The sequence below is a fragment of the Oxyura jamaicensis genome, chromosome 1 (assembly GCF_011077185.1).
Source record: "Oxyura jamaicensis isolate SHBP4307 breed ruddy duck chromosome 1, BPBGC_Ojam_1.0, whole genome shotgun sequence".
Classification (NCBI taxonomy): domain Eukaryota; kingdom Metazoa; phylum Chordata; class Aves; order Anseriformes; family Anatidae; genus Oxyura; species Oxyura jamaicensis.
The window spans coordinates 174,848,567-174,863,453 of NC_048893.1; the positions used below are offsets into that span (position 1 = coordinate 174,848,567).

General features: G+C 38.7%; 1 protein-coding gene across 1 annotated transcript in view; it reads left to right on the plus strand.

Annotated features, from left to right (window-relative positions):
• COG3 (component of oligomeric golgi complex 3) overlaps positions 1 to 13,617 on the plus strand; it is a 31,476-nt gene extending 17,859 nt beyond the window's left edge. Inside the window, exons 15-23 of the mRNA XM_035322713.1 lie at positions 621 to 745; positions 2,285 to 2,374; positions 4,216 to 4,336; positions 6,531 to 6,619; positions 6,718 to 6,852; positions 8,060 to 8,135; positions 9,750 to 9,877; positions 10,142 to 10,240; positions 11,462 to 13,617. Coding sequence (XP_035178604.1) covers positions 621 to 745; positions 2,285 to 2,374; positions 4,216 to 4,336; positions 6,531 to 6,619; positions 6,718 to 6,852; positions 8,060 to 8,135; positions 9,750 to 9,877; positions 10,142 to 10,240; positions 11,462 to 11,491 — 893 coding nt within the window. The 3' untranslated portion in view covers positions 11,492 to 13,617. The remainder of the gene's footprint in view (positions 1 to 620; positions 746 to 2,284; positions 2,375 to 4,215; positions 4,337 to 6,530; positions 6,620 to 6,717; positions 6,853 to 8,059; positions 8,136 to 9,749; positions 9,878 to 10,141; positions 10,241 to 11,461) is intronic.
• The last annotated feature ends 1,270 nt before the right edge of the window (positions 13,618 to 14,887 follow it).

Consider the following 14,887-nt stretch of genomic DNA (forward strand, 5'->3'; position numbering starts at 1 on the left):
TGTGAGAATCCATCTTGAGCATCCAGAGGTATTACAGAGGTTACCCAGGAGGAGGGGCTTATTTTTACAATCCTACCCCTGCCCACCTCCCTGGAATGTTTTTGCCATTGTTTTTGAGGGTATTAACATAATGTTCAAACCCTACGCTTCCTACAGCTCTTTAATCCATGTAGGATCGTCCCCAGCAGAAAAGAAAGCATGAAGAAGTAAAATCTATGGAATGTGTTTTTTTCCTTTTTTTTTCTTTCTTTCTTTTTTTTTTTTTTTTCTGAGCATCTCTTGTGGTTTCATGATCACTAACTATTTGTATTTTCCTTCTACACCTCCAGTAATTGTTTGACCGTTGCAGCTGTTGAGTTAAGGAGGGGGAGCCGCTAGAGACCTGCCTGTAAAACTAATTCATTAAAAACGATTGAGCTGGGCCATTGCTGAAAGCAAAACTGGGTCTTTCACAGCTGTGTGCTCTGTACACATCAGTAAACTAGTTCAGAAAGAGAAAAGGTAGCCTGTTTGGGTGCAGTATGTCACGTTACCGTGGAGTCAGTATGAAGTGCAGTTGATATTGCAGATGAAAGGACAGATGGGTAAGTTTTTCATGTGTGCATTTGACTTTTAAATAGGTTCAGCGGAATCCCTTAATCCCAGGCACCAGTCCACGATTTCACCAGCAGATCTGCATGGAATGTGGTATCCCACCGTCAGAAGGACTCTCGTGTGTCTCTCCAAACTGTACAGATGTATAGATGTATGCAAAAATTTCTTTATCTAATGTTTTAAGGGAAGTTATGAAGTTTATAGTACCGGTTCTGAATATTTTTATATAAGAGGAATGGACAGTTACTGGCTCCTCTTATCTCTTATTAGGCTGTCTGGTGATATCTTTATGTAAAACATGAACTGACAAATTTTGGTCATTATTTCCAAGGCAATTTTGGAATTTTGTGGAATTAGAAAAAAAAAATGCTGTTTGTATGTCCATTCCTTTTGCTACTATGGAGATATTTTAGTATCGGATGCTTAAGTCATTTACCACACCAAAACTGAGGAGTGAACGAGACAGGAAAGAACAGAGAACTCAGGCTCAATTATACAGAATGATCTTATTGCTGAAATCACTGGGTGAACGTGGTTTTTGCTATAGGTACCTTTCAGCACGTCAGACTGGGTGATGTTTCTGGTCTTAAAAATGCTGGCTCTGCTGCTTCTACATTTTGAAAATGTTCCCAATTTTTTTGTGTCGCACATCTTTGAAAAAGTAGGAAACTGTCGTACCAAACAATGTTTAAATTATCCAGAGTTTATGACAGTAGGAATCCTCATGTCTGAGAGAAACAAATGTGTTATTTACTTCACAAGTATTTTGAGATTTGCACTTTAAAGTCTGACTTTCGTCTGTCACCTAACAGCTAGTAAGTCTTTGAGAAACGTAACGTGAGTGGTTTTGTTTCTCTGTATGTATTCTGTCTTACTTAATACATGCTTAATGCATTTCAACATATCTTTAAGTGCAACAGCTACCGAGATGCCATTTACTTAAAAAGAAACTGGAGAATATTAATACTTTTCTCTCGTAATATATTAATCTCATTAAACATAAATAAGTATGTGTCATTGTTTCTGGCTAGACCCTTGGAGAAGTCACTTTTGAATTGCTTGCATAGCTCACGAAGAGCTTGTTCTCACACTAGCAGAGTTGATAAGCCTTGCCAGCACCCTCTAAATAAAATAAGAAATAAATGAAGTGGTATTGGCAGCTCCCAGGGCAGTCAGGGCTGTCACATACTGCATGGGAGTGCTGAGAGAGGCTGGCTGTGTTCGTAGGGCTGGCTCAACCATGGGATCTCACTCCTGCAGCTTGAGTTCTTGTGTGTTACCTGGGCCATGGCAGCCGTCACATTTGCTTGCTGACCTGTCCCAAACACAAAGTAATTTGACTTTGCTTTGAAACACCTCACTCAGATTATCTCGTGTCTGTTGCGAGTTGAAGTTGCAGACACAGGCAGTTACCTTGACAGGCGGTGTCAGTGACCCAGGTACAAATCGAGAACTGGAGGGTGGTGGACATGGGCATACATTTACTGTAGACCTGTATCCAGTTTAAGTGCTGTAGCAAACTTTTGTGTATCGAGGCTTTATTCTATTGTATTGCATTTGTCAGTGTGTTTGTAACTAACTAATCAGGAGTTTTGTGTGCTGGTAAGCATAACCTTCACAAGCCACAAGTCTAAATTCTGCTTAAGCTTTGCTAACACTTTTTTTTCATCTGATTTCTTCTTCCCTGCAGAGGGCAGTGTTTCAGGGATTATCGCAAGAGGCCTTATCTGCCTGCATCCACTCACTGCTGGGAGCTGCTGATTCTATCAGCAAAAACAAGGTCAGAGTCTGTGCGTTTGGGATAGGGTGTTTTTTTTCTCCTTTTTTTCTTTTCCCCATGTATGTGTAAAGCCATGAAGTAGCTGTTCCAAATTCCATTGAAATCTTATTGAAATCATGTGGCTCTGACCCTAGAGACTTGATGGAATTGCTAGCTGATTAATGTATTCTAAAACATGCAAACCTATCTGAAAAGGTGAAATACAAATCACAGCAATCATGTTTACAGGCTGCTGTAACTCATGTGAATTCAGTCAAGTGATGCCTGAATAAAAATAATGCTGGAAGTCTATCCTGCTACCAATTTTCCTGTTACTCTTTTCTCTTTTTTTTCTGCTTCTTTTCTTGGAGTTTTCAAAGATCTTTCCAAGTATTAACTTCACTGGCAAATTTTGTTAAGTATTTTCTGCTCAGAACTATCTATTAATCAAAAGCTTTGATCTCGTGTGTGTTGTTCAGAATTTGATGCAGTTTTATCAAGTCATTTTTACCTTACATGCTCCTTTAATTGGAGTAAACCTGTGTGTTTTTTTTCTGTTGCAGTTCCTTTAATGCAAATACTGTAGTATTTACTAATTCCTTACAGCCAGAAAGCAAATTTATTAAAAACCAAAAAACAAAACTCTGATAGGATAAACCTGGTGGATTTCTGTAAGCAGTAAATACTTAGTAGTGAAAAAAAATAGTTGCTATTAGAAATGAAGAATTATTTTGAAGTATTTGAGTGTCTCATGAAAAATGAGTTTTACATGTAGCACCTGTAAAAAGAAATTCAAGCCACATTTTCCTTTTGCTTGAGCATGTAACTATTTCTTATGTAAATGACTCAGATTTATACAGATTAATTCCAGCATTGTGTATCAGGTCAGAGCATGAAACTGATCCCACAGTGAGCCCTGAACAGACTGGGCCGGGACTAGGATCTGTACCAGTTTGCTGTTGGTGCATGTTAATATAACATTATCTGACGAAATTCTGCATATAAGAAAAAAAAAGCCTTAAGAAACCACTGCACCATGTATTTTTAGTGAACACTTCCATTTGGTAAAACTGTAGATTTAAACCTATTTTCTTTACTCTTTCATTTAACATTATATCAAGGAAAGTTATTTTCCAGCTTGCAAAGGCAAATACAGCTTCTTGAATCCTCTTTCATTTACCTCAATGAGCCATGAACTTGAAAGATTAAAAACTGCTTGCAGTATAAAGCATGGCTAAAATAACAAGCAGTGCAAAACCGATCATCTTGGTGGTGTGAACTTGGCCTTGGTTTATTCTTTATATCCTTGCCATGCAGGATAGAAATTAACTAAGCTTTGTGTTTAATGATATGAGAAAAATGCCTCGTAAGACCTTTGCACGGTAGCAAAGTTAATGTTTCTGTAATAACCTTGATTATCTGTCTTTTTGGCTTTTTAAAATCATCTTAATGATGGAAAAAAAAAACACCTTACAATTTCATATTCTTCAACCTAAATCATATGAAATATATGACATAATTCCTGGCTTTTATGAAGAATAAGTTTGTGTCTTTCAAATAATGGATACCTGTACCTAATTTAGAAATTTAGAAATATAACAGAATATAATCCCGGTCTTCTAAGAAATAGGAGTAAAGTCAGCTTTTGTAGAGCAATGTATTCAGAGCAGTACAAAAGTGGGTCTTGATCCTAAAATGTAGTTAATGGCACTACAGACTAATACAAAAAGCTTGTTTGTAAAATTATCAGTATTAATTTCGTTGCAGAAAGGTAACTAAAAAAAAAATGAAGGTGTTGAAATTGTGCTGTTCATTTAATGGTTGCTTTTTACATGTAATATTTTTTTTTCCTTGTGCTGTAGACCCAGGTTGATGGACAGCTTTTCTTAATAAAACACCTTTTGATTCTTCGTGAACAAATTGCTCCTTTCCACACTGATTTCACCATTAAGGAAATTTCCCTGGACCTTAAGAAAACTAGAGGTACTAAACAGTTGCTGGCTACAGAACGGGATGACAGTGTCCTCCCTTCATGTGCTAGCAAAAGTTCTGGGTTTATTTTATGTTCACCTGCAATGACCTGTATGCTTGTTCTAATCTCTTGCTTTGTTCTTATCTTCTCTGAGAGAAAAAAACAAAAGTTCTTTTATTAAGGGCAATTCCAGATGTATCTGACAAGTTCTTTATTTTTGTTTGGAATGCATTTGACTGTCTTTTGCTGCTCACCTAACTTCTTTATCCATTCCTTTTTAAGAACAGCTAAATAATTCTGTTGCACAGAAATGTCTTTTCCCTCTTCTGATCTTTTAAATGAATATCTGTTGTCATTGCTGTTTAACAGGCTAATTTAAAAAATACCTAGTTGACTTGCCTGGAACAAATAAAGATTTCCTATAATTTTCTGTTTTATTTTGTTTAGGAAAGGATTTTTTTATATTGCAAGTCCAATAAGCAGTACTGTTGTATACTTTAACGTGGCAACTGTGCCTGTTTTTAGGAATAATAGAGACTACATGTTTTTTAAAATTGTGCCGTGGTTCCTTTGTAAAACACAGGAAAAAAAGCCCCATGAAAATAAAAGTGAACAGTCGTGGAATTCTCAGGTTTCTAAAGATAATGGGAAAAGTAATGGGAAGCATGTCAAGTTTCTCCTCTTCCATTCTGGAAGAGAAAGCTGAAGAAATAACTTTCCTGCCATCTAATACGCTGCTCTTCTAACTCTGAAGCACGCAATTCTCACACTAACCGTTTCACCTGTTGCATTTGAACATCAATGAAACCACGTACCTGTTGAGTAGTTTCTAGTTGACTGGAGGTTGAAGGGTAAATACGTCCTTTTGGTGTCCTGTCCTGGCTGACACACGAGTTTGTTCTCCATTTTTCATTAACTGAATAAATTTTTGTGCCAGCCAGGGCTTTGCACACGGTAGCGGTAAGTAATGGAAAATGCTTTCTTTATGTTGGGGGGATGGAGGCTGTTGAAAAAGTAGACTGAGCTTAATTCTTAATGTAGCGTGGCATAGGCCAGCAGGGCTGTTATATTTGGGATGAGTTGTAGTAGAAAGATAGCATGGCTAATAAGATTTTTATTGTCTTCTAGCCAGGCTTTCTGCACATAGATTTTACTTTGGGATTTATATCTGAAAGAAACACTGCTTAATGTAAAAGTCATGCTTCCACTTTTTTTTAAAGTAGTATAATACTAAGGTTATTGCAACTGGAAAACATAGCAGGGAAAGGTGGTTTTCACACCCACTGGCTTGTAGGCATCTAATGAAGAATTTAGGCTCTCTTTTTGGAATCGGAAGTAATTCAGAGAACAGAATGAATCTTTCTCTGCAGTCTCCTTTAACTGCATAGGAGTGCAGGTTCTTAGTTTGGCATCAAAGTGCCTGGCATTCCCTCTTTGTTTAATGCGCTTTGCCAGCACTTCTTTAACTCACACTTCTTCTTTCCCTCCCATTGTTTTATACAGCAACAGAGGCACAGAATTTTCTTTTGATACGAAAGAAAGCAGATGGAGGTGTAGGATGGTAAATAATGACACTGGGGTAACAAGTTATACAGAAACTGTATTGATGATTGATGATTTTCTTTTTCCCAATTTGATTAGATTTCATGTTGACAACATCCCCTTAATTCAATAGGAATAATTTCAGGATGATGTGTTAATTGCAGGCATTGTTGGTTTTCTTTCTTGGTACCATAATTATGAATGTATATCCATGTGTTGATGTTTTTGTTTAGTCTTAACTAAAAAATTAAGCACACAGGAAAAGAGTGCCAGTTCTGAGTCACTTTGTGCAACCAGTTTAACTGCCTAACTGTGTAGCTTACGTATAAGTCTTTCACTTGTAGATGCAGTTACAAAAGGAACAGAGCTCATGGAATTTGCATGCTGATAGCACTACAGTTGGTATCAGTCATTTTTTAGTTTGCTGTAATGTATTTTTCTGTTTGATCTGTGTAATTGTTAGATTCAGGTGTACTGTATGTGTTTCTGTGCGTATACATTTAGTGTGCATGTGCGTGCACACCCACTGGTAGTGGGATCTGTAGTGTTATGACAATGCTAATGAGGCTGGGGCATTTTAATGAGTAAATAGGTGAATAAAGCTTTGTGTTCCTGGAGCTGAATCCCATTTACTTACATTGTGAGTGATTTTCTGATTCACAGATGCGGCGTTTAAAATCCTGAATCCTAAAACAGTTTCAAGATTTTTTAGACTAAACAGCAACAATGCCTTGATACAGTTCTTGCTGGAGGTAATACGGAGTCTCGTTGCATTAAGAAAAAATTGGTCGTTAAGCGGGTGGTGATCTCTGGCAAATAAAAAGGAGGGATTTGTTGTCTTCTGTTCAAGGGTACTCCAGAAATCAGAGAACATTATATCGACTCTAAGAAAGATGTAGATCGTCATCTGAAATCAGCTTGTGAGCAGTTTATTCAGCAGCAAACCAAACAGTTTATAGAACAGCTGGAGGAGTTCATGACAAAGGTACAAGCATGTTGTATATTTGTTAACTCGACTGAAATACTGATAGGTCAATGGAATTAGTATTTGAATTGGTACAGGAGAAGCTGTTAGATCTCTCTGATTAGCTGAAGATGTTGGCATTTCCCATTTTAAGACTGTGATTCCTTTTAAGTTTCAACAAGGAACTGTCCAGGCATTTTCAAGATTAATAGATTAAAGGAACAAGGCATAATTTGTTTTTAAAATCAACTCTTACGCTCTTTTATTCAGAAGCTTTACCTGTTTCAATGATTTGAAATAGAGCTTTTCTGTTTGCAGGAAAAACACTCTCCAACCTTGACTGAATTTGTAACCCTTCAATAAAAATCTCAGGTTGTGCGTGTTCTTAAGAGAAATCTTAGAGTATGGCAGCCATACTCTAGTATACTCTTATCAGCCAGCTAAGTTTGCTGAAGGTTTTTATTTTCAGCATGTTTTAAAGCAGTGAAGTGCTTGCTGAGCAGGACTTTCCTTCCAAGTCTTGTTTTGTCAGGAATTTCTGTCACAAACTGAGACAGGAAGATCAGGCATCCTAGAGGACAGGAACAAAAGCTGTCTTGTTACAGTACCCTTTTTTATAGAACCTACCCTAGGGCACGGGAGTCAAGACATCTTGAGAAAAGCACGCAGCATGATCTATTATTTCTGGAAAATGAAGCATGATGCGGATCCATGTTGCACTAAGATGTGTTTTAATACCACAACAACTCAGAAACAGGGTCCTACAACATTGCGTGGACATCAGAAATATCCCCGCTGCTGGCTTTGACAATTTAGAAATTACAATGTTGAATTTACTGATGCCTGTGATAATGTGGCGAGGGGCCAGTAACATGCCTGAAGTACAGATGGTTAACTGAGGTTGCTAGATTGTTGAAGTTATTCCAGTTTGGGGAGTTTGACTAACTTGATGAAGTATAAATCCCCTTGAGGTTTCTTTGTGTCCTTAGGTGTCAAAGCATCTTCGTAAATTTAATCCCATTTTGATTTTTTTTTTTTCAAGAAGTGTTTATGATCATAATTTTGAACTGCATTTCTGTCAAGCTGCTTCCCCCGTGTATTGTTAAGTCAGTACATAGAAAAAAGAGAGTTCAGTATCTGAGAGATTTGTGCACTTGTTACTTGGTCAGTATGTAGTGACTTCAACTGAAGGAAACAAACATCATTTTGTTGATTGTAATTGTTCTAGGTGGCTGCTTTAAAAACAATGGCTACTCAAGGAGGTCCCAAATACAGCCTTTCACAGCAACCTTGGGCACAGCCAGGTATTTGCTTTGTTTTACTTTCATACTGCTTCAGAGATCCTCGTAGGCTGATAAAGCCGTGATCATTTACTTGTTTGAGCCTCCCACAGAAAACTCATCAAATGGAGAAAACGGGTCTTTCCATTCACCATTTTTGGCAGAGCAGCATAAGCTGCATTATATGGGGCTGGAGTGTTTCAGAGTGTCACTTGTCATATATGCATGACTTCTAAAATGTAACAATCTGAAAATTTGGGCAGATTAATTCGGTTTGTGACTGATTGGTAGAAATTCCAAATGCCTAAAAACTCAACCTTTCTCTTCAAAGTCCTGGCTTACGTTTTTACTTGCATGCCAGTTTAAGTGTCTTAAGATACTTCTAAATCAAAACCTGACAAACTTAAGAATATGCATTTAATTGGAACAATAGCTGAATGAATTGAGTGTTTCTCAAGCTGTGAGCGCTCTTGCATGAAAACAGCATTATCACAAACGGATGCAGAATGTGCCTACGAAATTACTTGACCACGTTGAGATGAAGCTTTGGCTTTTGTAGAAAAAAATCCGAGTCTGTATTGAAGCTTTTATTGTCTGTAGCTGTGGTAAGTACTTCCTTTTCAGAACTCAAATGCGAATGCTTCGTAGGAACATTTGGAATAGTTCAGATGTTCCTGGGTTGCTTTGCTGTTCGCATTGCCAAGTTGAGCTTCTCGATGACACTGAGAAATCTGTTTATCCCAATTCATACATTGAAACCTTCTGTTGCTGCATCGTGTTCTTAAAATGCAAAGCCAGCCATATTCATTCATAATTCAGTGCTGCTCCATGGTCAGACACTCTCAAGGGCTAACTTGAGCTTCTACTTAATATTTCCTGCTTCTTCAGGGGTACTTTTTATGTTTGTCTGGAGATAATTATGTGTGTAGAGGCAGATCTAAGCAGATCTTCTGTTGTTTCTTGGAGTCATTTGTGTGGGAAGCAGGAGTAAGTAGGAGAAAAATCACGTGCTGTAGAAAGAGAGGAAAAACAAACATAGTGTACTAACTTTGGGGATTGAAAGCTACAAAACGTGTGTTTCCCCTGCCCTTTAAGCAAAGATCTTGTAAAGCCATTGAAATAAAGAAAGAAGGTCTTGTCTGAGAGAGGATTCCTGTCTGGTTGATTCAAAATCCAGATGGCTGTGCAGCCTTTCTTCTTCCAGACACAGCATATGGACAGTAAGGAGAATTGGTGATATGTTGTTCTGTTTACTAGCAGTATTTATTCCTGGCAGTTCCTTTTCCAGGGCAGTTTTACGTGGGGGTATCCTGTGTAAAACTTTGTTACTTCTTCACTTGGAAGGCTGCAACTCCAGGAACCTGAGGGGTCTGTGCTAGCTGGCAGAAATGGGTTGGGTGCTTTTTCTGCAGGGTAAGAGAGGCTGATGTGTTGAGTAGGTCCTGAGAGATGAACCTTGTCTGACGTGTGGTTATTATGATGGAATGATGCTGTGCTGCCCAGTCTCCCCCGTTTCCCTTTCAGTCCACCCCATGGTTATGATCAGTCCCAGTAAAGTGGAGATGCTGTTCAGGAATGTAGATTTCCAATTGCAGAATGATGTTCGACTTCATTAAGTATGTTTGCTTTTATTTTCAGCGAAGATCAACGATATGGTCTCTTCCACTTACAAGACAATAAAAACAAAGCTGCCGTCAACGTTACGAAGCATGTCCTTATACTTGTCCAATAAAGATACGGAATTCATTTTGTTCAAGCCAGTTAGGGTGAGTACTGCTCTGTGTACATCAGCATGTTTTTCTGTAGGTGTAAAACCTATTGAAAAGGCCTGTGAAATCAAAATCTAATGGTATCTTCTAGCCTAAAAAAACCTGTCCTGTCTTCTCTTATATTCAGCCTGCAAAGTATACATTGCAGGGATGGAGGTGGGTGCTGGTACTTACTCTGGTCAATGTTTGAGGTTAGTTCTGTGTGTCTCTGTGTGTTTTTTTTTAATAATGACTTTTTTTTTTCTTTCTTCCCTTTAAAAGAATAACATTCAGCAAATGTTTCAGAAACTCCATGCTTTGTTAAAGGAAGAATTCAGTAATGAAGATCTCCAGATCATAGCATGTCCTTCAATGGAACAGGTATGTACTGAATATATTGAAGCTCCCTGTTCTGTCAGTTGCTCTTTCATGTGACTGTCTTTTTTTAGACATTAACTTTTCATTTTTACTACACTTTTAGTGTTCAGATTTTTTTATAATCCCCCTTAATCCTGGGTGATTAAACTCAGGACTTTCTCTGAATTTCGGGGTCTCAAAAAAAAGGTTTTGCTCGTTTGTTTTTTATGAATATCCAACATAGTTTTATTTTTTGTTTTTAAATTGAAAGTGATGACTGATGTTTTTGTGGATTGGTTTGTACATCATGGCAGAGTCTTGCCGTTTTGGGGCATTGTCTCTTTGAAGAGATACCAGAGCTAGTGAACAAGCTTAAAAAAAAATCTGTGCACATGAAGGTAGTCTTGCTCTTGACAAATACAAGAAGCAGCAACTTTTATGTTTGGGAAGTAGGGGAAGGAGTTACAAGGGTTCATTTGAAGTAAATTGTATTGGGAAAATGTGCATTTTTTTAATGGAAATGTAGCCCTACACAATAAGTTCTTTAGTCTCAGAGGTGATTGGGGCTGAAAATTCTCTCTATTAGGATGCTCTGACAAAAACAAGTAGGTTTTCAAAAATCTGTCTGACCTTAGGGGTCCAGGGAGTGTGGATAGAATCTTGATATTAGTATCACGGGCTGCCAGTGTTCAAACTGATAATCAAGCTTATGTGGTGGAGGAGTTTGCCTGCAGTGAACGTAACCACAGGGATGTGTGTTAACTATCCTGGAGCACAGAGCAGAAGTGATGCACTGGAAGGAGGTGGGATTATCCTAGAGGAGTTGGCTTCTTCTAATGCTGTTTATCTTTTGATCCTGGGGATCATTTATACAAACTGAAGTGTGTTGGAAACCATATTGTTATCTGTGGGAAACAAGGAATGTGAAGGATCCCAAACATATTTCAGATACCTAAGATGGATGTTGACATTTTTTCCAGTGCACAGATTTTTATGGAGTTCCTTGACAATGCCAGAAGTCATCCTAGAAATTCTAAAACAATAGGTTGTGACTGCTGAAAAGACATTTGCATTTTACAAAGCCTGTGAGTTGGGATTTGACTGGAAGTTTTGACCAGTTGCATCTCTGTTCTACTCCATATGTCTGTGTGCTTCCATGAATTGCTGTTTAGAGGTTAAAATACGATACATCAGATCCTGAACTTAGCTGTTCTGTCTAATGAAGGCTTTCGCTTTGTCTTCCAGGTGAACTTACTTTTGTCGATGTCCAAGTAGCCAGTGAGGCTGCTTAAAACAAACTTCAGCTGAATGTCAGACAGTGAAGGGGATGTGAAGACATTTGCTTGAAGTAAATGAAGGATCCCCCCGTGCAGTCCAGTCTGCATTAAAACCCTCCAGGCTGTTTAACTCTGTTTTAGGAAAAAGTTTTTTTAAAAAAATCAGTTTTATTGATTTGTTAAAGGTCTTCCTATTTGCTGGCTTGAGAAGGGGGGGGGAGAAAACAAAGAAACCTTTTGCTGATCACTCTTATGGAAGCTCAGTTACTGCCTTCTCCAGATATTCTTGAAGTCCTGTTTTTTTATGTAAAATCCTTTCATACTTTAGGCTGATGAATGGAGTGAAAAGAAGCACTTTCAAAACCACACTGGAAGTAAAGTGCAGGGAATAAAATGGGAGCAGTGGTAGGTATTGGCAAGGCTCGGAGATAAGCACGTTGATACGACCATTTGACTTAAGCAGGCATGCTCCAATGTTTAAACACCCCTGAGAATCCTGATAATTTACCAAGTGCGTGAACATAATTCAGAGGTTTTTGTCTGGGAAAACTTTATTTTCTACATCTGAAGCGTTTCTTGAAACACTGGATGTGCTGTTTTTTCTTGTACTCTTGTGATTAAGAGCTGCGAGGCCTGACATGAAGTTTTATGCTCTAGCCTTACTCCATGTAAAGAATCTCGGATTCTTGGGATTTGCAATGGAAAGCTGTGCAATATAATTTCTGTTGTTTCTGAGGGAACTACATGTTTTCAGATGCTTTACAGCAAAGCGTAGCATTGAGATTCTCAGGTACTTAGAGTTTTAGGTTAGAGGTGTTTTTTTTTTGTGTGTGTGTATTTTTTGCCATACCCAAGATCAATTGGTGGTGTTGCGTTAGTCAAAGAGGGTGCTGGGACCGGAACTTGTACAGCCCTTGTGTGCTGGAGCAAATGCTAGTGGGGGTGTGCCAGAAATGGATGTGTAAGCGCTGTCAAATCATCATCATTAGCAGGGGTTAAGTACTCAGTTACTGGTAAAGAGTGTGCTATGATTGGTAGGCATTAATTGATCCTTACTTCGGAAATGCTAACCGCTCTGTCATTAATGGAGTGAAACACTAAAAGCAGCTTTAGAGTATCTCGGTGTGCAAATCTTTATCGTGCAGCACTGCGAAAGGAAAACACGGTGAAGTACATGGCAGACTTTCAACTCACTCATAAAAACTTGTCTGCGTAATTAAATTTTCAGAAATTTCCATGCACGTCAGTGGTGTTTTGATTTAATATTTTTCCTGTTATGAATCATGTGGCTGGAGACTAAAACAGTAGGATTTAAAGCTACCATGAGAGGTGTTGCAGCAGTGGTGCTGAGGTACGTAAGTGGTACTCGTAGGACCTTACACGACTCCTTAAAATTAACTAAAGGAACTAACAAGGAAGAAAACCTGCCTTTTTTTTTTTTTTTTTTTTTACTTATGTAGAAACGCAGGCTGTAAAATAATGCCCAGTGCATTGTAATATATGTATATTTGTTTTTTTTTACAAAGTTTTACAGAAGGATTGCATGGTCACTGTACAAAGCTGTGACGGACTCAACACATTGTACAGAAGAGATGTGAAGGGTAAACCCTTGCAGTAGTCACTCTCGTGATTTGGGTCTTTTCTCTTCTAGAATACCTAGACAGCTCTAGGTCAGCTGGCTGGAAGATTAGCAGAGCAATCAGTTTATACAGCCTGTTTGCTAAATGACCATTTGTTTAAACATGTACAGTTTCAGATATTTACGTTTACAAATAGTGTAAATACTTTCAGAAGATTAATTTAAGATGCTTTATATTATCTGACTAGAAACTTGCCGTTTTTAATTTTTTAAAATAAAAATGTTGCCTCCTATTTTGGTCAAAGAGTAAAGCTTTATTCTGTATCCTGAGGCTTGTCTGTCAAGATAACTGTAATACAGAGACAATAAACACCCTGTAAGCACAGGCAGTGAGTGCATTGCTAAAAAGAAGTGTTCTTCTTTGGCACTAAGAGAAATGACTTTATTTGGCACAGATGTATACCTGAGTGCTGAGCGTACAGCTAATTGTTGAAATAATCCCTCTTTATGGTTATAATAAAGTAAATTTGTATTTTCTTTACTGACAAATTGGTATTTTCTTTACTGACAGGTGGTCTTGCGTGACTAAACGGTCTCTTTGCTTGCAGTTTTATGAGGGGGGAAGAAACCGTGACTGTAACAAGAACATATTTTATCTAGTTGGCCTTTACTAAGAGTAAACTTGGGAGGTGGTGGCAAAAAGCACAACGATTATTTTATTTGATCGCTGTTTTTGTTGCCTGTTGCTTGCAGGCTTATCTACCCATCATTTCTTACTACCACAACTGTTTTTCTGGCCCTTGGTGTAGTAGAAACACATCATTCAAAGGCTTGTGGTTTGTTCCCTGTAATGTCAACGTGAAGCATCCCTGTACTTCCTGGCTTTGACAGTGTCATCTGAATGAATTCATCTCAGGACAAATGCTGCTTTCTGGTGGAATTTCCCTGCTGTCTGACTGGTACAGGCAGCAGCGTGTGACCATTGCTGCCTGGATGCTTGGAGCCTCCTAAAAAGGTTTGGCCCTATGGATTGTCTATCTTGGGAAATGCACTGAATGCCAAGGCAGTTGGCCAGGGATTTACTCATTCTTTTTTCTCTTTGTACTACAATGACACCCGCAGCATAGCTTATACCGTGCTGGGTGTTCTCTAAGCAAAAAACAACCCTCCCTTCCTCAAACCGTGCCCGTTTGGTGTTGACAAGGTGATGTGGGTAGGAAAAGGAAGAAAGTTTTTACCACTAACAGACTTTGTGGTCATTGCAGCAAAATCCAGCCTTGTGTCTGCAAATACTGCTTTTTCTAGCCCTTACATATTTTTCAGTCTCACTGAACCCTAAAACCAAGCCAAGACCCTACAGCAAATCAGATTTTGGATATGAAGTCTGAGAATACAATAAAAGCTCCCCGATGCACCAAGTGGATTCAGGGCATACGGAGGTCCTTCAGACAATCTGATGGTAAGTCCATTGAAATGAGTCTTTCAGCACTGCCTGTAGAAAATTTACCCAATAAAATGACCTACTGAAGACAAAAGCATGGTCAAGAAATAAGAAACACGTGGGGAAACCTAGTATGTGGGAAAGAATCAGTCCCTTTCAGTTGTGAAACTAGTGGTGTGTGGCCATGCCAGGAAGCCACGCACCTACCACAAACTGGAGCTGCGTACCCAGAGGCTCCTTCTCATCTCTCCATCTTGGATTACCCCTGGTCATCCCTGCCCAGGCAGCGTGGCTGTCAGTGCGATGGGCTCCCCACGTCCAGCTCATCAGCTGAAGCCATCTCCTGCCTCAAAGATGGGTGTGGTAACATTGTG